The sequence below is a fragment of the Antechinus flavipes genome, chromosome 1 (genome assembly GCF_016432865.1).
Source record: "Antechinus flavipes isolate AdamAnt ecotype Samford, QLD, Australia chromosome 1, AdamAnt_v2, whole genome shotgun sequence".
Lineage (NCBI taxonomy): Eukaryota > Metazoa > Chordata > Mammalia > Dasyuromorphia > Dasyuridae > Antechinus > Antechinus flavipes.
In genome coordinates, this window is record NC_067398.1 from 188,920,674 (window position 1) to 188,946,056 (window position 25,383).

Below are 25,383 nucleotides of genomic sequence, written 5' to 3' on the forward strand. Positions count from 1 at the left end.
AAAAAAAAAAAAACAACAAAGAAAGGACTCACCATCATCACACAACAAAGCTATAAATAAAGGTTCTGAGAAAATTAAGACTTTGCTGGTAATTAATATAAAGAAGATACACAGAACAAAGAGCTTATTACTGCTGATGTTTATATTATGTTCCTTTACGGCTAACAGTGGCAACTAGCTCTAACTTCTGGTTAGTCTCTTCTTTTTGCCAGTAAAAAGCTGATTCTGAAGTCAGAATTTTATTTATTGCTAAATTTTAGATTATATACTGAAGTTCTAAATTGACTCTATTTTAGGAATGCTATTTTCTAATATAAAAGATTGACTTCTTTGCTATGATATATGATAATGGAAATCCAGTAACACTTTTAGCAATTTGGCACAAATATTATTTTATACATAAGAATAATTTTTGAGTAAAAACTAAATCAATATAACAAAAACATTTATATAACAATTCAAGACAGTTGCTAAACTCATTTTATAAACTTTAACTTTAAATAACTTATGTATGCTCAAACACAAAATATTTTTTAAAACCCTAATAATAATGGGCTATTGCCAAAAATGAAATTTTTTGCCGTAAGATTCAACTATCTAGAATATACTTTATTGAAATATGTTTTATGAAATGCTTTACTGAAATCCAAAATAAAAATATCCAAAAACTTACCTGTAAGGCCTCCTGTTTATTGTAGAATTCATTATTATCAGGTGGTTTGATGAGGTAGCAATGGTTACAACACTTTTTGAGCTCCATCATTATATTCAAAAAGCCTGAGGTACTGCCCTTTGAACCTTTGCTAAGGGCTTTGTAATTCCTGGTTAAAATCCATCTAAAACAAAAATCATAGATGTAGCATATTCATTAGAAAAGAGATACATCTTTGAAATCTTAAGAGAACTCAAGACACAACCTAGCTTACTAGAGTAGAATGTATCTGTTTTCATTCTGGACTTAGGCTTTCATCAGGATACAGAACTCTTATTGAAAAAATATCTCTGCCTAAGCAAAGATAAAATTATATTCTTCAAAACATCACTGATCCCATTAAAATACAGTAAGCCTAGAAAAGCCAAAATTAATTTTCTACCCTAAGTTCTAAAGGCATTTCAACATATCAAAAAACTAATCACTTTCCTATACTCTACAAATCAGTCAAACTGGCCTTAATGTTCTTCCTCCTGTTAAGGCATTCCAATCCCCTTCTATTTGCATTGGCTGTCCTCATTCTTCTCACTTCTACACTACAGTTTCCTTCAACTCAACTCAAAATGATAGTGACATCTTTTAACTCCTGTTCTTCAAGATTCTTCATTGGTTATGTGTCACAACCTGCTCAGAAAACAATCCATTCCCCTTACATGATATTCATTTTTAATTTTTCATTGGCAGAATGCTGGCAAAAGAAAGCCACCTTTGCTTTCATAGAAACCCTTGGATCTCTGGAAGAGTTTAACAATTCTCTGAAGGCAATCCAGCCAATATTCTTCCTATTCAACTCAGGTATCAACTTATCAATCTATAACCTGAGATAGCTATATTCATGGAGCAAGTCTTATCAAAGATTTAGTCAAATACGGATGACCAGATGGAAAACAAACATTCTCCATCCACAAGAATGATCAGATCAAACTCCTTTGAATGATTACAGATCTCTTCCAGGAAGCTCTGCAGTACTGTAGAACCTAATGAAATTAATACAATGTCTCCCTCAAAAAAAAAAAGCAATTGAAGACACAACAAGTGATCTCCTTATTCATAGGGAATCCTTTATCAACTTAGATCCTGACCTGGATTTCTTCCATCACAGTGAAAACATGTGCTAAGCATACATTCTTCTTATCTAGTCTGATGTTTATGATAACAGAATTGTTTCTGCGGTTACATCTTGAATCAAAAAATATAGAATGATTTTGTTCTGGCACATAATTGGTAATTAATGCTGAAAAACAGATTTAATTAAATAAAATACAATGTAAATGATAAGTTCCTCATAAAGAGAACTTCAAAAGAACACCTAGTCCAGCTGTTTCCTTCAAGAAAAAGTGAATAATTAAAACAGGGAACAGGAGGTGTTAAATGGTACTATTTTATTTCCTACAACATGGATGTCAGTACATTTTGATCAGAATACAAAGTATATCACAATATTCAATAGCTATTTAAAAAATATCTTGATAATACATTACTGATTATTGCCATTTGATTTTCAAAAAGTTATTCTTTATGTCCAACAAGTTCATCACATGAGAAGACTGATTTTTGACTAGTGCATAACTACATACTTCTGGAGCAGAGGGTAGGGCAGTGCATAGAGCACTAGGCTTGGAATCAGAAAGACTCAAAAACCCTAAATGGAGTCATGAAGAGTCAAACATGACTGAACAGGAGCAATAGGTTGCTAAACAGTTCAAGAATCAAAGTGGCTTTTACATACAAAAGTTCAGAATGTGTTATGGATGATAAAACTTACTTGTAATATTGTTTCTGCAATGCACTCATTTCCATTCTTAAAATCTGCTCAACTTTGGCAGGCAAAGATTTTTCTACATCTTTCTTAACTCGGCGTAACAGAAAAGGCTCCAGCTCCTTGTGGAGACTCGCATATCCATATTCTCTCCCTTTGCCATGTTCTTCTTCAAAATCTTCCCAGGAAGAAAATCTTAAACATGATTGGACTCATTATTGAAGGAAATAAAAACTTTGGTTTAAAGTAAGTCATTAAAAATAGTTTTTAAAAAGGTAATAACACATAAATGAATATAACAATATCTCTCAAAGTTTGAATTCTCTAATACTCTGGAAAAATCCTCCCATCCCTAAGAAAAATCCTCCCCGTCCCCAATACAGAAGACATTTTGAGTTAAGGTAAATTTAAATTATTAATTTCAGGAAGGTTTTTATTTATTTATTTTTTAGTCAAAGAATGTATCTGAATAATGTTGCATTCACTGTAAAAGCTTTAAAAGTATTTTCCCTATTTTGAGACTTCAGTTTTTAATCACTATGTTAAAACACTTCCTTTTACATCTTTCTCACAAAAATAAGTTCCAGGGCCACAAAATTTAGTACTATAATTAAGTTTAAATCCTTTTCCCTTTAATTTCCCCCATAGAAATTTTTTTAATCCAGAATGAAATCTCATTCCCATAGTTAGCTTACTTTTCTGGCATGATGAAGTGAAGCAAAGACCAGAGCTCTTTGAGAGAATTTTGTAGAGGGGTTCCCGTAATAAGAAGACGATGATTGGATTTAAAGTCTATTAAAGTCTTATATAAAAGTGAGTCGTCATTCTTTAATCGATGAGCTTCATCTACACCTATGAATGCCCAATTCAGGCCACCAAGGAATGCCTTAAATATGAAGTTACATATTTTAATTAGAAGATGTTATTTAAACTTTTAAATACAAAATGCAAATTTAATTTTGCTAAGTACTTTCCCAGAACTTACAACTCAGGCAGAATAATATGATTATGAAGAAGTGTAAAGTTAATTAAATACTAACTATATTAGACATTTTCTACACATTAGTGACCACAGGATCATCTTAGATCAAAAGCTGAAAGGGATCTTAAGAGATCATGTAGCCTAATACTCTCCTTTTATATCTGAAAAAAACTGAGTTCCAGGGAAGTTAAGTGATTTGTCTAAAATAACATAGGTAACAGCAGTAGGTAGTGAAGCCAAAATTCTCCTAATCAGTGTCCTCTGAATCCAGAACCTATGCTATTTTCACTGTATCATACTGATTTCTTGGCTAAGTTAATATACTATGAGTAGGTAATAACGGAGATAAGATAGAATATGATCCAGAGTCTACACACATGAATACAATAGACTGCTGTATTTTTCTACTTCTCCTCTTATTTTTGTAGGTACTGGGTTTTGTAGCAATATCTATCCTTAAACTTTTCCCCCACCATGAATTAACTACTATCACCATCACCACTAGCACTTTTATAGCAAAGCATTTTACATATATCATGTTTCATTTGATTGTTACAATAAATGAGGCAGGTGCTATAATTGCCATTTTACAAATGAAGAAAATTAAGAGCATAAAATAAAATCTCCATTTTACAGATGAGAAAATGACTTGCCTGGGCTTATGCCATCAGCATTGGATATAGTATTTGCATTCAGGTCTTCCTCATTTGGAGTTAGGCTTTCTATCTATTCCGATACTTAATTGCTTTTAATCTCCTCCCTTCCTCCCATCTTTATTGACATATTTTTGCAATAATGAGGTTTTTCCCTTTATTTTGGGAAGAAGGAATGAACAACAAAGAGTGCTTTCAACATTCCTGTACACTCTTTGTCTCTATAGCACTGGTAATAATGAGGGGTATGTAGGTAGCAAAATATATAGAATAAAAGGACAGATTTCAGAAAGAACAAATTTAGAGCAACAATCCTGAAGTCAGGAGGACCTGAGTTCAAATTTGGCCTCAGACACTTAACATTTCCTAGCTATGTCCTTGGACAAGTCACTTAACCCCAATTACCTCAGCCAAAAAAAAAAAAGTTTACAACTCCTGCCTGAGATACTTAATACCTGTGTGTCCCTGGGAAAGTTAGCTAAGTCTGAGAGGCTGTTTCATCATCTATGAAATGAAGCTCAATTAGATGGCCTTTAAAGTCAGTCTCTTCTAGGTCTAAATGTCTGACCTTATAAAGGGTGTAAATGAAGCAATTTTAACTTCCTTTACTAGGCTCCTAACAACATTCATTAATCTTGAGTTTCATCTCTGGCTCATCCTCTGTTAGAGACTATAAATCAACATAGAAATGGTCCTGAGACAACAGAAAAAAAAAAAAATAAAATAAAAAAAAAAAGCAGTGGTGGCAGCCTATGCTTTATTCTCTTATGTTCACATTCTACTTTAGAACAAGCATAAAGACTAGAAATTAGTTTTACCTTGAAGGACCAAGTTATATCAACTGATACACTGAATTTTTTAAAAATACATAATGCAAAGAAAACAGATTATAGGATGAAAATTTTTATTTCAAAGTAAAGTTATTTTATCACTTGACATACTGGTTTTTTAAGACTAAGCAGGGAAGAACTGATATAGCCCATCTACCCAAATCTGATAACTCATTCCTCTTACAAATTAATCAGCAGAGCTATTTAATCAAACTGAAGACATGGTAATAACAGGAGAGGTTTTAAAATGTCTTTTTTATTTGTAAAGATCTTTGCCTTCATTAACATGGCAAACTTCTGATGTAGAAACCTAATGTAAATCAGCAAGCCATGAGTAATTAAAAATCTTAGAATGTTAAGATTTAATGATAAGACTAAGAGGTTCCACTGATTTTGAACTTCACCAAAGAATCATTTAACCAGGTTTTACTACTTGTAAAGTCCTATATACCAACATACTACTTCTGAAAAATAAAACTAAGACTAACAATAATATATTCCGAATATATTCCTCATAAAAAGTTTATGAAGTCAACAGTGAAAAGTTTTATCCCTATTTTACAGATAAGAATAATGACACTTGGAGATATTGAATCATTCATAAGCACAAAGACAATGAAAGTGGAAAAGCAAAGACTAGAACTATATTTCATCCCAATTACTGTAATCCTTCCATTGGAATATAATTTTATACCTGGAAGAGACCCTAACAAGCATTTAAGCCCCTATCTTCTTACTACATATCATCATTTGATAGTTAAAGATTAAAATATTTTGATTTTTATTGAGATATTTAAATAATAAAAATTGAAGTAGCCATCAACAAGTTTTAAGAACTTACAACTACAATGTATCACAGACAACGTAAAAAATAATGTTAATAAAAATGATTCCTAATCTCTTGCCAGCATGAATGACCTTACAAAATACATGTAACATACACAGAAGGACCTTTTTAATTACTAGTCATCACATACCTTATCTTTCAATAAAATTTCATAAGTTGTCAAAAGAATATTAAATTTTAACCGTTTGGTCTGAAGATGCATCCATTCATGTGTTCTTATCTACCAAATAAACCAGAAAATGGAGTCAAACAAAATATACTGAGTAATAAATTAAATGAGCTACTTATTTCTAATGAGATATGCCTTACTATGATTATATTGAAACAACTTACCATATTTCTGCTGTTAATATCCCCTAAATAGACCACAGCATTCATCTGGGGAGCCCATGTCTGAATCTCTCTTTGCCAGGAAGTAAGTGTAGAAAGTGGTACTACTAACAAGAAAGGCCCATATAATTGATGTTCGTGGAAAAGATAGTTAAGAAATGAGATCGTCTGTATTGTTTTTCCAAGGCCCATTTCATCAGCAAGTATACAGCTATTTCCTCTACAAAATACAAGAAAAGAAGTGTTTTCCACATATCAAACACTTATTCAACAAACATTTATTCAGTACCCATTATATACAAGACACTACGATAGATCCTGAAAGCAATAAAAAAACCGTCATGTTCTTTTTCCAGAAGCTCCCTGTAGACAAGGATGACAAAAACAAAAACAATGAACGAGGAATCAGAAATGACAGGAAGAAAATAGGAGAAAAGTAGATAAAGAGAAAGGAGAAGGATAAAAGAGAGAAAGTGGTCTTTATCATTTCTCATCCTGCTTGCCAAATAATGGATTTTTTTGCCATTAAAAAAAAAAAAAAAAAAAAAAACCTACATCTGATTTTGAACTCTTAGTAGTCTTCTTTTCAAGGGTGAAGTCTATAAAGGAAAGCATTTTTTTTTAAAACTATAAGACAAAGTATAAGCATGGAAATTGCCTATACTTATTAAATAAAAAATTGAAATTTTTGACTTTGCATTAAAAAATTATTACTAAAACAGAAGAATGACAAAAAACTGATTAACCCCTCTGGCTTTCAAGATGATGTTTCAGAGAGCTTACAATGTGCCAGATAATACAGTAAGAATAGAGGACAAAAAGAAAGGCAAAAAATGTCACTATGGGGCTAAGGAATTTATATTTTAACAGAGGAGATATCAAGTAAATATAACAATGCAAGTAAAGATAGAATAATAACAATGGCTAACATTTATATAATATTTTAAAATTTGTACAGTGCTTTACGTATATTATCTCATTCATCTGATCCATCAACAGAGTAAATGGAGGGTAACCTCAGAAGGGAAGATATAAGCTGCCTACGGTGTAAGGACTTAAGCAGAAGGTGGGATTTCAGCTGAGTTTTAAGGAAGCCAAGAATTCTAAGCAGAAACTTTGAAGAAGAGCATTCTGGACTTGGGGGCCAGGGATGGAGAATTGGGGTAGGAGATAAACTTGTGTATTCAAAGACACCATGATATGACAAATAACTACTATGGCTAACATATAGAGAGCATGGAAAGGAATAAAATGTAAGAAGACAGGAAAGGTAGGAAGGTAAAAGTTATGAAAAGTTTTAAATATTGAAAAAATGTATTTTATAATTTAATACCAGAATAGACAAGGAGCCATTGTAATTCACTGATTGAAGGGACTGGGGGGTGGGGAGTAAAGTGCATATGATTAGACATGTGAAAGATAATTAGATCTACACTTCTTTTTCTTTTTTTTTTATTACAGCTTTTTATTTACAAGTTATATGCATGGGTAATTTTATAGCATTGACAATTGCCAAACATTTTGTTCCAATTTTTCCCCTTTTTCCCTCTATCCTCTCCCCCCAATGGCAGGTTGACCAATACATGTTAAATATGTTAAAGTATAAATTAAATACAATATAAGTATACATGTCCTAACAGTTATTTTGCTGTACAAAAAGAATTAGACTTTGAAATAGTGTACTATTAGTCTGTGAAGGAAATCAAAAATGCAGGAGGACAAAAATATAGGGATTGAGAATTCTATGTAATGGTTCATAGTCATTTCCCAGAGTTCTTTTGCTGGGTATAGCTGGTTCAATTCATTACTGCTCTATTGGAACTGATTTGGTTTGTTTCATTGCTGGGGATGGCCATGTCCATCAGAATTGATTATCATATAGTATTGTTGTTGAAGTATATAATGTAGATCTACACTTCTTAAAAAATACTTTGGCTTTATTAGGGTGGGAAGATATTTAAGTAAATGAGCACAATTTTAAAAGTGCTGCAATAATCCAGGCAACAGTAAGTAGAGGAAGAGACTAAGTTTTCTAACACAGAGAGATGGTAGTTCTCTTGACTGTAATATGGAAGCCTAGAAAATGGGATAATATTTCCATTGGATATATTGAATATGAGACAGTTATGAGACAATAAGTTTGAAAGAGTCAAAAGGTATTTGAGGGATCTGGAACTAGAGCTCAGGAGAAACTGCGACTAGACACATGTATCTGGGAAATATCTGTATCAGTGGTTCTCAAACTTTTGGTCTCAAAATTCCCTTTACACTCTTAAAAATTATCAAGGACCCCAAACAGTTTTTGTTTATGTGGGTTACAACCACTGAAGTTACTATATAAAAATTAAAACTGATATTTTTAAAGCATTCTAAATTTAAAAATTATAATAAAATCATGACATACCATCATAAATAACATTTAAAATTCAAAATAACTATGTTGAGAGTCTGAGAATTCATTTATATGGCAACATTTGTAAGTAATGATAAAATTTAGGGTAATATTTATTTCTGTATGCACTTGAGGAGGGGAGGAAAAACACGTAGGAAGGAAACTTATTAAAATTTTTATTTATGTTTATTTTTAATCCAAAAACAAATTAAGGTGCACTAATATTTCATATATAGTAGTGGTGCCCTCACAAAGTACTTCAAATAGTCATGTGTCCTAGGAGGTATCTAGAAGAAAGCAATGGAAGTTCTATAATGTGGAAGAGATGGCAGAAGCATCTACAATGTTTTCATTGTATTATAACATTAAATTTACATGAATCTGCTTAAATCAATTAGTGGACTACACTTTCTAACACTAAACTAAATTAACTCTTTTAAAAATTATTAAGGCATAATGTAGCCTAAAACTTTCCTACAGTGAAAGGATAGATTAAATGCTACTACATTTGAAATTCTATTATAAATGAAACAAGAAATTGGTAGAACTGACATTTACCTATTTGTAGTATGAATTTTTTGTGGGTCATATTACAAGGTAAAAAAAGATGACAGATCTAACAAGTCAGACTGAAAAATTGAAATTAGGAAGATAATTTGAAATATAAATACTTTAGTACATGCTTTCTTCACTAGAAATACTGCAAAAAGAGTTTTTGTACCATTTATAAATGATTTGTATGGCTTCTTTTATCTTTTTTTCCTACTTTTAAATGCCCCTTTCCCTCCCTGAATTTCTTTTAATATATTAGCATAATAGATCATGAATATAAATATACATGTAATAGGAGTAGTCAAAAAAATTTTACTGATAAAGTGATCAAAAAAGATTGAAACTACTGATCTAACTTATCTCTTATCTATATAACTTTTAGTATTTAAAAAATACGTTTTCATTTAAGTGTTGTACATTTTAACTTTTTAAAAAATTCTGATCATAAAAGCCTATAAAAGGAAATTCTTAATTTGAGTTAATGAAAAACTAATTAGTAATTACTTTAACATTATTTAGTATTTGCTACTTTAATAATCACTGATTTCATTATTAATGGAAAACTTTTTTAATTTACATAAGCACATATACATATAAAACATAAAACTGAAGTATTTTCATAGTTTGTTTAAATAACTATTTGTCATTTTTAGAAAATTAAATGTTAATCAAAAGGTAAAATGAAAAAAGATATGGCTGAATTCAAGTATAAAGGTGGGAATTAGGTAGAAAAAACAATGGCAACTGAAGAATAGTAAAAAGGGGGAATATTGGAGGAATGGTGCAGAAAACTCAGAAAAGAACAGGTTGAAGAAGTGATAGATAATCAGTTATCTATTAAAGACAGAAAAGTCAGGGGAAAAGTTTAGAAAAAGTAAAGCTATAGAGCAACTTGGGTAGGGTTGTTAATTGGAGGTATTAGTGGAATTGAGGGAAGTAGGGAGAAATTTAAGTGTGAAAAGAACCTCAGGTATGTAAAGATACAAAGAGGGAAAGTCAAGTTCAGAGGAATATCCTCCACCTCCCAAGTCTATTGCCACTTAAAATTAACTGGAAAAGTAGTACCCAAAGGACAGAGTAGGGACATTATCTGAGACAATATCTGTAAAGAGCTTAGCAAAATTCCTGACACATAAAATTCCTGACACATAAAAGGTGTTTAACAAATGCTTGTTTCCTTTCTATTCCCTTCTGATAATGGCCTACAGTTATTCCATTCTTTTAAATGTTAAAAGTAAATCTTTGAAAATAATATTTATATCTATTCTAAATGTAAAATATTTTCTATGAATCTAAAAAAGAGTACTTATAGTCTACTCACTTGCACCAAGAATGAGCAAGCCAATTTAGACCATTCAACTGATAATCTCTTAATTCTAAACCTTCTGGTCCCCCAATATAGGATGGTTGCTTCTTCAGTGCAACAAATCTTGGCCTTTGTTTTAATACCTCAAAAAAAAAAAAAAAAATAAGAATTAGTATACAGGACTACTAAATATAAGAATCAACACTTTAGTTATATTTATGATAAATTTGCATATCATTATAAGTATCCAAACTAGTCTATTACTATCAGTTATCAAGACAAAACTTAGATTCCATGACTGCTAAAAAAAAAAAAAAATGGCAATACAGTCCAAAAAAAGACTTTATTTAGTCCAAGAGGCAAAAATTAAAGATAAAAAACCAGCATGCATTGCTTTCTTGACAAATACCACAATAGTTAGCTAAATATTTGAAATTCCCCTTGACACTTATACCACATTACTTATCTAGAAATTACAAGCAATATCAGTGTCAAATTCAACTCAACACATGTGAACTATCATTTCACACGCAAAAATAAATCAGTAAATGAAAGAATGAATAATTTTTAGAAAATATTATTATTATTGAAAGACTAGCCATTGCCACTTAAATCTGGACTTTTCTATATAACTTGATAGTTATAAATTTTATTACCATTTAATTACACTTTCAATAAGAACTGAAATTAAAGTCTAATATCCAGAAGGACAATAAAGAAACAAATAAAATAAATTAACAGTATTATATTCTCCATGAAGAAATTCTTGTTTCGCCCAGGATTTTTACTTTCTCTCCCACATCAATTCTTTCATTCAACTTTTTGTTCCTTCTTTCTCCATAGCAAGAAACCCATTATTTTATTTTGATTTATGATAACAATCAACATATGGAGCATTATCTGAGAAAACTTGAATATAGCTTGTAAATGTTGTTTTCAGTATATATTTTCACATTGTTTCTTTTCCCTTTAAAGAGCTCCCTTTTTTGAGTGTGGTATATATTCAGATATATGATATTTTTTATTTCCTACAGGAACTTTGCCATCAGTTTTATCTGACATTGCTGAACGGTTCAGCCTTTTCCAAACACATTCACCACATCTAACTCTAGATATCTGTTCTACCTGTATTTCCCTAACTGATTTTATTTGCTTAACAGGCAGTAGAACTATCAAGCCAGTAATATACCCATGCATCATATCTGATATCTAGACTAATCAAATAACAAAAACCTTTTATTAATGTTTCTAGGTATTTGAGTGTCAGAAATGTAAAATTATGATTTAAATCTATATTGAAAAATTTAATGTACACTTACTTTGCAATCTTTAAAGGGAGTGGTTTTGGATTGATTCCTGCTGAAATATTCATCTATGCGTAACTGGAACTTTTTGGAAATAAGGGCTCCATCTTCCCAGCTACACTCTGAATATGGGAGACCCTGCCATTTGCAATAATAATCAGGATATCCAGCTGCTGACTTTTGATTGGAATGAGCTGTGAAATACAGAGACTATGTTAGTTTTTTTTGCCATCTAGAAGATAACTTCTCATTGAAAATTAAGCATAAAGAGGAAACATGAAAATATAATGAAAATGACATTATTACTAACCAATTATTCTCTCTACTATTTGATACTGCTTATGTAGATCATCTGTAAGTTCTTGCTGACAATTATAATACTCCACATCTTCTGGCGAAGCATTTTTCAACCTAAAAAGTAAGTAATATTTCACATTTTTCATTTGGTAATTTAATAATTGTTCTATTTAATTCTTAGACATGCTATACAAAGAAGAAAAAAATGGCACATAAAAAATTAGGAACAGTAAAGTAGAAACAGATTTATGAAAGAGACAAGAATTTTCAAGACTTTTTCAAGATATCTGAAAGAGGTGAGAATCCTAAATACATGACAAAATCTGAAAAGTTAAAAAAATTTTCTTAAAAAGTAACTTCAATCAAGATGGCAGAATAGAAAAAGAAGAAAATCTATTAAAAATGTTTAGGGTGAATGAATCACCAATGAAAAAGATAGTATTCACAAAAATATAAACTGCCCAGATTCAAAAAAGAAAAAATAAAAGACTTAAATAACACTACCTTAGAAAAATTAATTGAATAAGCCATCAATGAACTAGTACCAGACAGATTCACATGTGAATTCTGCCAAACATTTAAGGAACTATTAATCCCAATACCATATAAACTATTTGAAAAAATAGCTAATGAACAGATTTTACAATTTTTTAAAATGATATAAATAAAACTTTGAAACCAAAACGAGGGAGATTAAAATAGAGAAAGAAAGTTATAGACTAATTTCCTTAATGAAAATCAATTCAAAAAAATTAAACACTAGTATAGAAATTACACTAATCTAGAACAAAGATCATATACTATGACCAGGTGGGATTTATATGAGGAATGCAGGGCTGGCTCAATATTAGAAAAACTACCTGTGTAATTGGTCATATCAAAAACAAAACCAACAAACTCATATAATTATCTCAATAGAGGCAGAAAAAGCTTTTGACAAAATATGGGAACCATTCCTTTCCTATTAAAACGCTAGAAAGCATAGGAATAAATGGAGTTTTCTTTAAAATGGTAAAGTAGTATCTATCTAAATCACTAGCAAGCATTATCTACCATGCTTGGAATAAATAAATAAAACCAGGAATGAAGTTTACTTCAAAAAAGATTTTGAAGGAATTAGAATGGACAATGAAGAAACAAAACAATCACTCTTTGCAGATGCTAAGATGGTTTAATTAGAGAATGCTAAAGAATAAACTAAAAAAACAAACTTAATGTGGTTAACTGTTAACAATTAGATTACCTACTGACAGAAAAGGAAAATGACAAATGTTCAAAGAGATGTAGAAAAATTAAGACAATAATATACCATTGATACTAAATGAATTAATCCAACCCTGGAAAGCAATTTAAAATTTTATGTCAAAAGTACTATAAAACTGTCCCCTGACCCAGCAATATCATTATTGGGTCTTTACTCCAAAATGATCAAAAGAGGGAAAAAAATACTTGTATATATAAAAAAAAATTTATAACAGCTTTTGTGTTTGTGTGTGATGGCAAAGAATAAAAAATTGAGAGAATATTCATCAACTGAGTAATGACTGAACAAGTTGTAGTATATATGATTGTGATAGAATACTATTGTATTATAAGAAATGATGAGCAGGAAAATTTCAGAAAAACCTGGGAATACTTAATGGAACTGATACAAATTGAAATGAGCAGAACCAGAAGAACACTGTATACAGTAACAGCAATACTGTTAGATGATCAGCTGTGAATGACAGAAATTTTCTTGATAATATAATGATCCAAGACAATTTTGAAGTAATCATGATGAAAAATTGTATCTCACGTTCAATAATGAAGTCTGAATGCATATTAAAGCATTTTTTTTTACAACTTTCTTTATTGCTCTTCACTTTTTATTGTCTGTTTTTTCTTTTGCAACTTGCCTAATATGGAAACGATTTATATAAGTGCACACTATAATTTATATCAAAAAGCTTAAAGGAAGAGAATTTGGAACTCAAAATTTTAAAAAATTTAATGTTAAAAATTTTTCTTTATTTTTAAAAAAATACAAGTTAAATGTAAAAAAGAAAGAGAAAAGGAAGCAAGAATAGGAATTAATGGCCTTTATTAAAATAAATATCTATATAAAACCATCAGCAAAGCCATCTATAATAGGGACGTTTCAAACCTTCCCAATAAAATCAGGAATGAAGCAAGAATGTCCATTATCACCACAATATTGAACTAGAAATGATAACTACAAGCAAGACAATAAGAAATTGCAGGAATAAATATTGGCAAAGAGGAAAACAAAATTATCACTCTTTGCATAACGATATAATATGTTTAAAGAAATAGAGAATCAACTAAATCAACTAAAAAATAATCAACAACTTCAGCAAAATTGCAAGACATAAAATAAACCTACATAAATCATTAGCACTTCTACATCCTACTAACAAGATCCAGTAGGATGTGACAGAAAGAAAAATTCCATTTACAATCATTGCAGACAATGTAAAATTGTCTACCTGCCAAGACAAAACCAGAAATTATAGAAACACAATTACGTAACACTTTTCACATAAATGAGAGTAGATCTAAACATTTACAGAAATGTTAAATGCTCATGGATAATTGGAGACAATAGAACTGACAATTCTACCTAATTATTATTATTATTATTATTCAATAATGTAATAACTTATTATTCAATATCATGCCAATCAAAATACCAAAGAATTATTTCGTAAAGCTAGAAAAAATAATAATAAAGTCATCTGAAAAAACAAGTTCAAAGTATCATGGGAATCAATGAAAAAGAAAAATATAGGAAGGTGATCTAGCAATTCCATATTTCAAACTATATTAGATAATGATGAAGGTCCATCACTATTGTGGGAGATTTATGAAAAGAAATAAAAACAGAATCACAGAGGATAAATAAGGATGGAGTACATTACAATCTATATTTCTAGAGGGAGAGCCCACATGTCAGATCACAGATTCTGTGAACTATTTATTAAAGAGACTAAATTTCACAGACCTGTGAATTGAATTAAACATGAGAATAGACACATTTACAATTATTGTTACAATTATTGTTCAACTGTGTCCAACTCTGTGATCCAATTTGGGGCTTTCTTGGCAAAGAATCTTGAGTGGTTTGCTATTTATTTCCTTATTAGATGAGAAAACTGAGGCAATCAGAATTAAGTGACTTGCCCAGAGCCATACAGTTAGCAGTCTGATGCCAGCTCTGACCCCAGAAAGATGAATCTGCGACTTCAGGCCCAGCACTCCATCCACTGGCTGTCCAAGAATTATCAAAAAAAACCCAACAAAAAAAAAAAAACAAAAACAAAAAAACCCTTGAACACTAATTTACAAATTAACAGTTTGAAATTTCTGATAATTCAAATATAAGACACATAACTTCTAAATAAAATTTCAGAAGTAAATGTTGCAAACTAAAAAGTTTATAGTATATCATTAAGTAATACTGAGCTACCTTTTTTGACTGTGGCAACTCATGAAAATAGATTATGGATCCATGATAGAATTTGTATAAGGAGCTCCAATGAAGAAACTACCTCTCTATCTATGCAGACTAGCAACTGGACTGCATATTACTGTCCAAGAAACTTGTCTGGGAGTCTGAAAGCCTTGGGCACTTTGCCAAGACCACACATGCAGTTAATGGCAGAGGTCAGCCTTGAACCCAAGTCATCTTGACTCCAAGGCCAGCTCTTTATCTCCTATTTCATGCTCCAATATACAAAACAAAGATGAACAATGGTCCCTTTGGAAATCTAAATCTGCAACAACCTATAAATTATATCTATCACTGTAAGAGGAATTAAATCATACATCTATGAACTAAGAGTCTTTGTGAAAAGTAACAAAGAGATGATGTAAACTAAGGCCAGGTAAATAAAATATCACTTCATAGGGTATCCACAGAGAGAAGAATAAAAAGAGGTTTCACTGTATAGTCAAAGGATACAAGAAAATCTTTTGAGGCATATTTGGTTATCTTGCCTTAAATGACTTATCCCCTCTGGTCCACCTTCTAAAGGTTAAGGGTGAAGCCTTTACTACAGCCAATGTATTACCAAACTGACAGAAGTAAACTTCCACCTATATAGTGAATGACACATTCCTAGATTCAAAGGTTCAGTTAAAGGACTATATAGTTATACATTAGAAGTAGCTATGTAGCATTAGGATAGAGTAGAAGGTTAGGAGTCTGAGGACCTAAGTTCAAATTTCACCTCTGATTTAATAACTGCATGACCCTGGGAAAGTGATTTAACCTCTATTTGCCTCAGTTTCCTCGTTTAGAAAATGGCAATAAAAGTTGTTCCAAGAATCAAATGAAATAATGTAATGTACAACAATCATATTTGTATAGCACTTAGCACCAAGTCTGGCACATAGTAAGTACTAAATAAATGATAGCTATTATTATTAAATGGAAGCCACAGATTGACCATCAAGTAATGATAAGATCTATACTGATAGTCAAGCAAGTACCCAGGACAGAAAAAAAAAATATATTCATATCAATAAAAACTGAAAACCCCAGCAAAACAGAAATAAATCTTCAGTAAAAGAACTATTAAGATAGAAATAGAGCAAAAATATCAGAGGTAAGGTTCTACAAAAGGATGAGAGAGACAAAGAAATTTATTCTGCCTATTTAGGTAAAGCTGTTTTATTTAAATTCAAAAATATAAAACTAGCTTTGCTGTTACATTTTCAGTGATTGGACACAATTCTGAAGATTCAGCTAGCTGATCACTCTAAATATATAATGCTATAAGTCTTCAATATATAGATGAGAACATTTTGTTAAAAATGGGAGTAGAGATCAGTTCTCAAGATAATCCTAAACCATTAGACCACTAGGAAGATGATTCTTAATGACTCATAGAAGATAAAGATGATAAAGTAGAAGCTCTATATAATTTAAAATCAGTGTAAAAGTTGACATAGAACTGAGAAAACTATGATTAAAAAATATGACTAGAGAATCAAGGAATCTGTTTTATAGATTATTTGTACATCTCAGACTTGTATTTCTAAGTAAACAAAAAATCAGAAAGAAGCAAGCTCGTTTAAAAAAAAAGAAAAAAAAATACTAAAGTCAAAAAACAACTTATTATAAACATGATATTCATTTCTGCTTTATCTATATGTGATCGCATGCCTGGGTGATGAATGGAAACAAATAGTTGGTAGAAACATCTTACTCAGCCATATACACCTTCAGTATCTTTTATATCATATTTACAAATCATTTTTAAGTGTGGCATCAACAAGTATGTATGTATGTATATATGTGTATGCATATGTGTATAAAGGAATATTCATACTAATAAAAATCAAGATTTGATCAAAATATAAAGGTCTATTAAGATTAAAGTTTTATTTTACCAAATGATATAGATTATTACTGTCTTACTTGCCTCTGGAAGTTCTTCAAATCCAGATTACATACCATTGCCAGATATTTCTTCCTAAACAATAGTTCTAAATAAGCCACTATTCTAAACAAAAAGCAGTAATTGGTCATTTCCCAAAATGGTGACAGAAGAGAGCAGCTAAATGGATCACAGATTAAAGGGTAACCAATACTTAAGAGATCAGTAGTCCAGTTTGAATGTCTATGGATTGAGTCTGGGAATATGGGATGTTGAAAAAAGGTACAAATACACAAGAGAAAAGCCACAAATGAAGTTAGATTCAAATAGTAGTTGAGTTTCTAGGAAATTAACCTAAATGGATGACAGGAATCAGAAAAACCTGGAAGAGGACAGTGACTGACATCTAAGTTAAATAGATGTTTCTGTTTATGCTAATGTATATGTACCCCTTTCCCATCCTGTTATCTGCTGAGTAAATTCTAACACTTTCCTTTTTGCAAAGAAGCTTCCATGAGTCTAAGCATTTTAGTTTGGTGAGTCAGATTTGGGGTTAATGGAAATTTGTATAAGTTGGGGTTACAACTGAAATAGTTGTTTGAGTTTAGTTAAGACAGTCTTTTTTTATAGCATTCAATGAAATAGGCTTTGCAACTGTCATTGTATTTAATATCTAAATGAATTACAAAATCTAGGATCCTTTACAATAGCAGGTATATCACCATTTCAAGATAGCTTCTATTTATGAGAAAATATTTATCCTCTTCTCCAAGTAAACTATGCTCTAGACCCATGGAGATTATTTGGGTATACTCTTGAGGTATATATGCTATTAAAGTACACCACATTACCCTGAGGTCCAGCAGGTCTTGGAAAATGTGGTGACACACGCCTGTAATCCCCGTTATGGGGAAGGCTGAGGCTGATGGACCACTTGAGCTCCGTAGTTCTGAGCTGCAATAGGGGTAAAGCTGATCAGGAGTTATCACTAAGTCCAGTACCATTATGGTGAACCCTCAGGAGCACAAGGATCACTGGGATGCTTAAGGATCAGCCCAGGTCGGAAACGGAGCAGGTCAAAGCTTCCGTGCCGATCAGCAGTGAGATCAGGCCCCTGAGTGGTTGCTGCACTTCCAGCCTGAGCGAGATAGGGAGACCCAGTCTCAAAAAAAAAAAAAAAAGAAAAGAAAAGAAAAGGAAAGGAAAGGAAAGGAAAGAAAAAAGAAAAGAAAAGAAAAGAAAAGAAAAGAAAAAAAAGAAAAGAAAAGAAAAGAAAAGAAAAGAAAAGAAAAGAAAAGAAAAGAAAAGAAAAGAAAAGAAAAGAAAAGAAAAGAAAAGGAAAGGAAAGGAAAGAAAAAAAATAGAAAAATGTGGTTCATATATCTCTGAGACAATACAATTATATCGCATGGCCCCAAAATCATGAGAGCATACAGTTTTGGACTGCCTTTTTTTTTTTTTTTTTTTTTTTATAAGGATCATAGAATGAGGAGTAGGAATCCAGACTTGTTATTTAATTAGCATGGGGAATTCATATTAAACAAGCTCCCTCAATAAATGCAGATTTGCAAGTATTAAGCCACTTAAGAGTCACAGATAATTTCCTTGAGAAATTAAGTGACTTTCTAAGCATTAACACTACCCAAATGAAACAAAGTAGAGACCTGAATCTAAGTCATTAAGTCTGAAAAGCTAGCTTTCCATAAACTATACCACATAATCTAATTCTTTATTTATAGACTGCTTTCCATTCTTTATCTACCTAAATTCTTATTTAGGAAAATAATATTAGATTATAAAGTATCAGTCTGAGAATCAAGCAAATTGTACTGAGATAAGATAATAGGAATTAATGATAGAGATAGTAATCACATAAGAATGTAATGTTCAGAGAACAAAAATCATGACAAGGGCTTGAGTTTGTACATTTCCCCCATTTAAACAAGACAAAGACTTAGATTGGAAAAGTCAAATATCAGATAATGACTTTATATAAATGTGCCATCATGAATTCAGGGACCTCAGTTTCTGAACCCACAAGGGTTTAGATGTGGGCTGCTGGGCTAGGGGCACCCAAGACTTGATCAGTATAATGGTCAAGGAGAAAGTGGTTTTTAGGCTCTTCTGAACTGACAATGCCCTTAAAGTATTTATGATCAACAAGAAAGCTAAAATTGGCTGCTTACTACATCACTCCAGCTACTTTAGTGTAAGGAGATGTTGCAAACCTCAAATGCTAGTTGAGTTATATCAAGATGTCATTTAATTTCTAAAAGTAAAGAATCAGAGGAAGTTAGTTAATAGCCAGGGAAATGAGATCAATATATGCGCCTATGAAATACACTCCCATGAGTAAGGCCTACAAAGTTACTCCTTGATTATATAAATGAGTATCAGTAATATAAGAGTATCTATTAGCTGCAGAGAAATCCATTTTACTTTTGCACGGTTACACATAGGAATTTCTAAAAGGCACATAATCTTTCAGAACAATGATACAGGAACTCAGATTCCAAGGGTTAGACATATTTCTTCAGTTCTTAATGAGTTCACTAACTGAATTAGTCTTCCTTTCCTCGAATAGAACGACATCAGCATACAAGTTAATGCTCCCTCACACTTCTTAATATTGTACAATTCAGTTTATTCTATTTCTATTATCTATTCTACTCCAAAATTGCTACAAATGGAGATGGTCATGCCCTTAATTTACCATCCCACACCCAACAAATATTCTGTTTCCTTGTTCAAATTCACTCGTTTTTCTTTGCCCAATCATAATTTTTTCTTTCTATCTCTCCCTGTGCCTTACTCTTATTAAATTTACTCTTGAATTTCACTGTCACATCACATCTTTCCATTCTTCAATACTATGCCAGGTTTTCATTCCTCCTCTAACTAGTCTTTCTTCCCTTCCCCATTTCACCACTTGGTGAAACAGCTCAAATGTACAATACTCCACATTTGAATCTCTTACCCCACTGCACTAATGCCAAATCCCAAGCCTAGATTATTCCTACTCGTCACATCCTTAGCAACTAATTCATGTGCTTTTGAAGAAGCTAAAGGAAATCACAAAACTATGTTGACTTAAGTCTAGTACAAATTTGTTATCTAGCCTCAATTTAGCTTTCAATAGTAACAAGACAAACGTTATATGCATCTATCCTTTACAGTGTTTTAACATCAGCTCTGAGTAAATTCAATTATCTTCTTTACCAGATCTGTATATCCAGAGCAAGTCTCACCTTATCCAGATGTAATATCTCCAGTCTTATATCTCCAGATGCTTAATGGACATTCTGAACTAGATATTCAATATAGTGTGCCTCTTCTTTTTTTCTCTCCCCCTACTGCCATATCTAATCTGTTGCTAAAGCCTACTGATTTTATCTCTGCAGCATCTTTTGCATATGTCCTTTTCTCTCCTATACTGCCATTAATCTGATACAAGCCCTCACTCTGTTCATGACTGGATTGTTAGTCCTCACATCTTCTGGTTGTTCTGTTTGCCACAAATCTCTCTATTCTTCACTCAGCTACCTAACTGCTCTTGTTAAAGTGAAGGGCTGACCATGTCATATGGCCTATTCAATCAACTCCAGCAGATTTATATCACCTACAGGATTAAATATAAATCACCTGACATTCTAAACCTTTCATTATTACCAGCTCGCTCCTTTCTCAGCTTTCTAGTTTTTATATAATTTTCACACATTCACAGACTCATCATCATTCCATCTCTTGATTCTAATAATTTTTACTAGTTATTCCTCATGTAATGCTCTTCCACTTCTTGGCTTTCCTGGCTTCCTTTAAATGCTTGCTATAACCCTATTTACTACAGGAAACTTTCCCAATCCTTCTTTAGGGCCTTCTTTTTGAAATAAATTGTTTCTAATTTATCCTGGGCATAGTTCACTTATACATAACTACTTCTAGTCAATCAGTAAGTATTCATTAAGTGTTTACTGTGCAAGTCATTCTATGTTAAAACTCTGGTCATTAGTCTGAATTCTGTTCAAGTAGGGATTTTTACCAGTCTTTCTATCTGTAGCATTTAGCACTTAATGCTTGTCACATAATAGGTGCTTAAATAATCTTTATAGGCTGACTAACTGTAAGTTTCCAGTCATTAAAAGGTAATGGAAGGCCAAACTGAGTTCCTGAATAAAAGTTATCCAGCACTGAAGAGATTCCAGTAGATTCTGATTCATCCCTTACCAGAAATTCTGTAGAAGGATTTTTTGGGGAATGGGTTGGACATTCATTAGGGATTTCTAAAGATTTTTCTAATTCTGAAGTTCTTTGAACTGGGTAAAAGATCACCTAGTAGATGGCAGATTCCAACAACTGTGAAGTTACAAAAGTGAAGTTGATAGAGTCTGTACATAATTCCTGTTGGTCACAATCCTAAAAGATTTAGTACACAGACTTGAAACTTTTCAGGTTGCTTTATTACATTGATCAAGAGTGATTAAGCAGTTTCTATTTGCTTCCATATTCATTTATATTACTCTTATAGGAAGGAGTTCATATCCTAGATTCAAGAATGTTAGCTTAATGGTATCTCTTTCTACATGAAATTAGTTGCACTTGAACTAACTATTTTTATCTATAATTTTTATCAAGAACATTTAGTAGTAATATATGTGATTTATACATTTAAATGAGACTAGAAAGCATACTCACCATCGTTTGGTTTCCTGATCTTTTTTCTTGTAATTGTCTAATTTTTTCATTCCTTTCACATTCTGCTGTTTTAAGGTTTCTTCAGTCTCCCAAGTATTATGGATATGAGACCATCCTTTCCACTTAATTAAATACTGGATCTCTCCTGGTTCCTTAGATTTTTCATATCCAGCATTAGGATCACCATCTGCTTCAACTGCATAGATGGTTGTAGTAGCACCAGTTGCTGAAAGCAAAAATAAGTTAGTTTTCTTATTTTTTTTTAAACCACACTATTAATTAAATTGTATTTGTGCATATAAGAATATGTGTATATTCATTTACAAGTACACAACAACAAAAGGGCTAAGTAAAATTGTTATGGTTAAAAAAAGCTGTTTTCAACTCTAAGAATTCAGTCAAGATTTTTATTTTTAAAATATTTTCTTCCTTTTTTTAAAAAGGTTTAAATTAGTGAGTAGGTTAATTATATGAATAACAGAATCAAAATAAATGATATAAACTCAACTTCTAAAAATAATATTTAAACTTTTATAGCACAAATGTTTATATCAGTATGATATGGGCAATTAAAAAAATGCAACAAATTATTTATATCCAAAAGTCAGCTTCCATTTTCCAACAATCAAGTAGGAGTTGACTTTTCATTGACCATTCAATTTAACAGACCAGTTCAAATAACATATATAAAATTTCAAAATGCAAATTATAGTAAAAAAAGACAATTTATAAATGTCAAATAGCATTTCTAGAGTTTTACTTCAAAGTTATCTGAACTCAACTTTTTTTTTTTTGCTTTTAATATCAACAAAAGAGAAGTTTTAAAGCTTATATCTCAACACAAAAATAATACTGATATCCCAAATTTGCACAGTGAAAATTAATAAACCAAATCTTGGAAAAATTCAGGAGAAAGAAATCTCAATGCTGAAATTATCATTACCTTCTTAACAACATTTCATAAGAAGAAACTCAAATAACAATTTCAAAACTTCTAATTAATTTCAACACATGAGAAAGAGAATGTGATCGTATCCTCTTTTGCAGAAATAATAAAAGTACTTTCTTCAGCTATGTAGTAAACCATTAAATAGTAAGGACAGGAAGATATTTATTAATGTTTTCTCAACTACAGAACGTAAAGACGACAGTAAATTATTTACTGGCGTAAAACTATTTCCAGTAACACAAGATTAGAATTTTTCCTCTTTATAGTATGTATTAAAAAAAATGAGTAAGTAAATAAAAATACCTCCTTTTCTTCCAATTCTACTGTCCATAAACCTTTCTATTGTCTCAAATTCATCTTCTTCAGGTTGAGGAACATCCTCTCCACAAACCTCCAATAAATCATCTGAATCAGTTTTCATTTCTTCATCTTCCTTATAACTAACATTGACAGTAGCCTGGCGACGAGAACCTCTTTTATCATAATCATCATCATCATCATCATCTTCAGAGGAATCAATCTGTCTCTTCTTCTGGCCAGAGATCTTCTTCCCATTTTTTGCTTTAGTTCTATGAAAGAAAAAGGAAAACGTAGACGTTCTGAAGAAGTGTTTACAATGGTTCAATTAAAAAGAAAAACAGCTTGACACAGAGGAAACAAGGGTAGGCCTTAGAAGTAAAAAACTTGGGTTCAAATCCACGTAACTAAGATATTAAAGAAGATGATAATTTTCCACCATTGGAAAGTTTGCACAACAGTTTCCCACATCAATGAAATGAAAGGCCATTCCCCTTCTCCCTCCAAAAACAGTTTAATATTAAGTGCAAAATATCTATGTACAAAGGAATTATTATCCCTGATAAAGATTCTTAATATTATTATTAAAATGGAAAATACTAATTTTTACCTGATTTGAGGTTTCCTGCTTTTGACTTTATTTTTTGGCTCATAGTCAGATTCACTTTCATCACAACTGCTTTTTTCTCTTTCTTCTTCTGATTCAGAATCTGAACCCGTCTGGGAGGGAGATCCTGACCCTGACATCTGCCAATCTTCACTGCATAAGTTAAAGGAATAGTCAGTGTTAGTGTTCAGATTTTTAAGTGACTTTTTGCATGTTAATATTTAGAATAAACTATACTTGTCTTACTCAAATGAAACTTAAAAATTAGAAAACATAAAATTAGCAAAACAGAATGAGGGTTGATCTATAAAAGGTCATGATTTCAAATTTAACTAGAATATTAGAAATATCGTTTATCCAAAAATTGTAACATAAAATTGAATCCTACCAACATCTATAAAACTATTACTTTATACAAGGCACTAGGAATATAAAACCAAATACTATATAAAACCTGTCTTCCTTGATTCCAGATTCAGCACTCTATCCACTGAGCCCACCTACCTGTCCCAGCTAAAGGCAAAAGTCAGCAATTTCTCTAGTTATGAATTTTCTTTTAGAAAAAAAATCAATAAATTTTCTAGTCACAGATGTGATGAAGAAATGAAAACAAAACTCACTAATATTATTTCCTACCTATAGGCTAAATATCATGTATTATGTAAGAAAAAAAGAAAAGGAAGAAAAAGAACCAGCAAAGCTATAGGAATAAGTTAATATGGTAATATGTGGAAGACTATCAAAATTAAATGCTTAAATAAAAAAGCATCTAACTATTCTAGAGCTTCTTGCTTTTTAACTGATAGCAGCTTAGGAAAATATAATGCTGTGTAAGTGAAACAACCTAAAATAATTATACCATTGAACTTCAATGACTATTCAAATGATCCCCAAGGTCCCTTCTGACAACAGGCTGAAGCTACAATTTAGCTCCATTTTTTCCAGATAAACTGAGCAATCATGATCTTAATGACCTGATATGCACTTATCACTTTTGTGAAGCAGTGGTATAATGAAAAAAAAAGGATGCTGGTATATATAACAGCTATCTACAAGTATCTGAAGGCTTTCATGTGGAAAAAACATTTTTTAGATGTCTTAAGATTAGAGTTAATGTACTTTGCCCTGGGGATTAAAATCAGGAAAAGGCAGAAATTTAGAATTAACACAAAGAAAAACTTTTTAATGTTTAAAACCAGTCAAAGATAAAATGGGCCACCTTCATAGGTAGGATCCTCTTCAGGGAAAAGTCCTGAAACAAAGATTTGATGAAAACTTCCTGGCTCTTGTTCAGATATGAATTATACTAAATGGTGTGGTTTCTTCCAATTTTTTTATTCAATATAAATATTCATTATTATTATTATTATTACACTGTTGTTATACAATATTTCTTAAACTGTAGGTATAGACTCACATAAGGTTGTGAGGAAGTTCTGAAGGGGTTCCAGAGATCAGGAAGTTATCTAAACAGATGAACAGAAAGGAGT

The 25,383-nt window shown here is 31.4% G+C and overlaps 1 protein-coding gene across 3 annotated transcripts in view; it reads right to left on the reverse strand.

The window, feature by feature from the left end:
- Positions 1–25,383, reverse strand: part of CHD1 (chromodomain helicase DNA binding protein 1) — a 114,828-nt gene that overhangs the window by 54,977 nt on the left and 34,468 nt on the right. For all 3 annotated transcript variants that reach the window (XR_007953244.1, XM_051994187.1, XM_051994196.1), the window contains exons 6-16: positions 23,897–24,046; positions 23,293–23,558; positions 22,041–22,266; positions 11,978–12,078; positions 11,683–11,861; positions 10,379–10,506; positions 6,117–6,333; positions 5,914–6,003; positions 3,167–3,357; positions 2,478–2,666; positions 674–836 (exon numbers count right to left, since the gene is read on the reverse strand). Coding sequence is in view for 2 of the 3 variants with exons in the window: in XM_051994187.1 (XP_051850147.1) it covers positions 674–836; positions 2,478–2,666; positions 3,167–3,357; positions 5,914–6,003; positions 6,117–6,333; positions 10,379–10,506; positions 11,683–11,861; positions 11,978–12,078; positions 22,041–22,266; positions 23,293–23,558; positions 23,897–24,046 (1,900 nt within the window). In the remaining variant the exon portion in view is untranslated. The remainder of the gene's footprint in view (positions 1–673; positions 837–2,477; positions 2,667–3,166; positions 3,358–5,913; positions 6,004–6,116; positions 6,334–10,378; positions 10,507–11,682; positions 11,862–11,977; positions 12,079–22,040; positions 22,267–23,292; positions 23,559–23,896; positions 24,047–25,383) is intronic.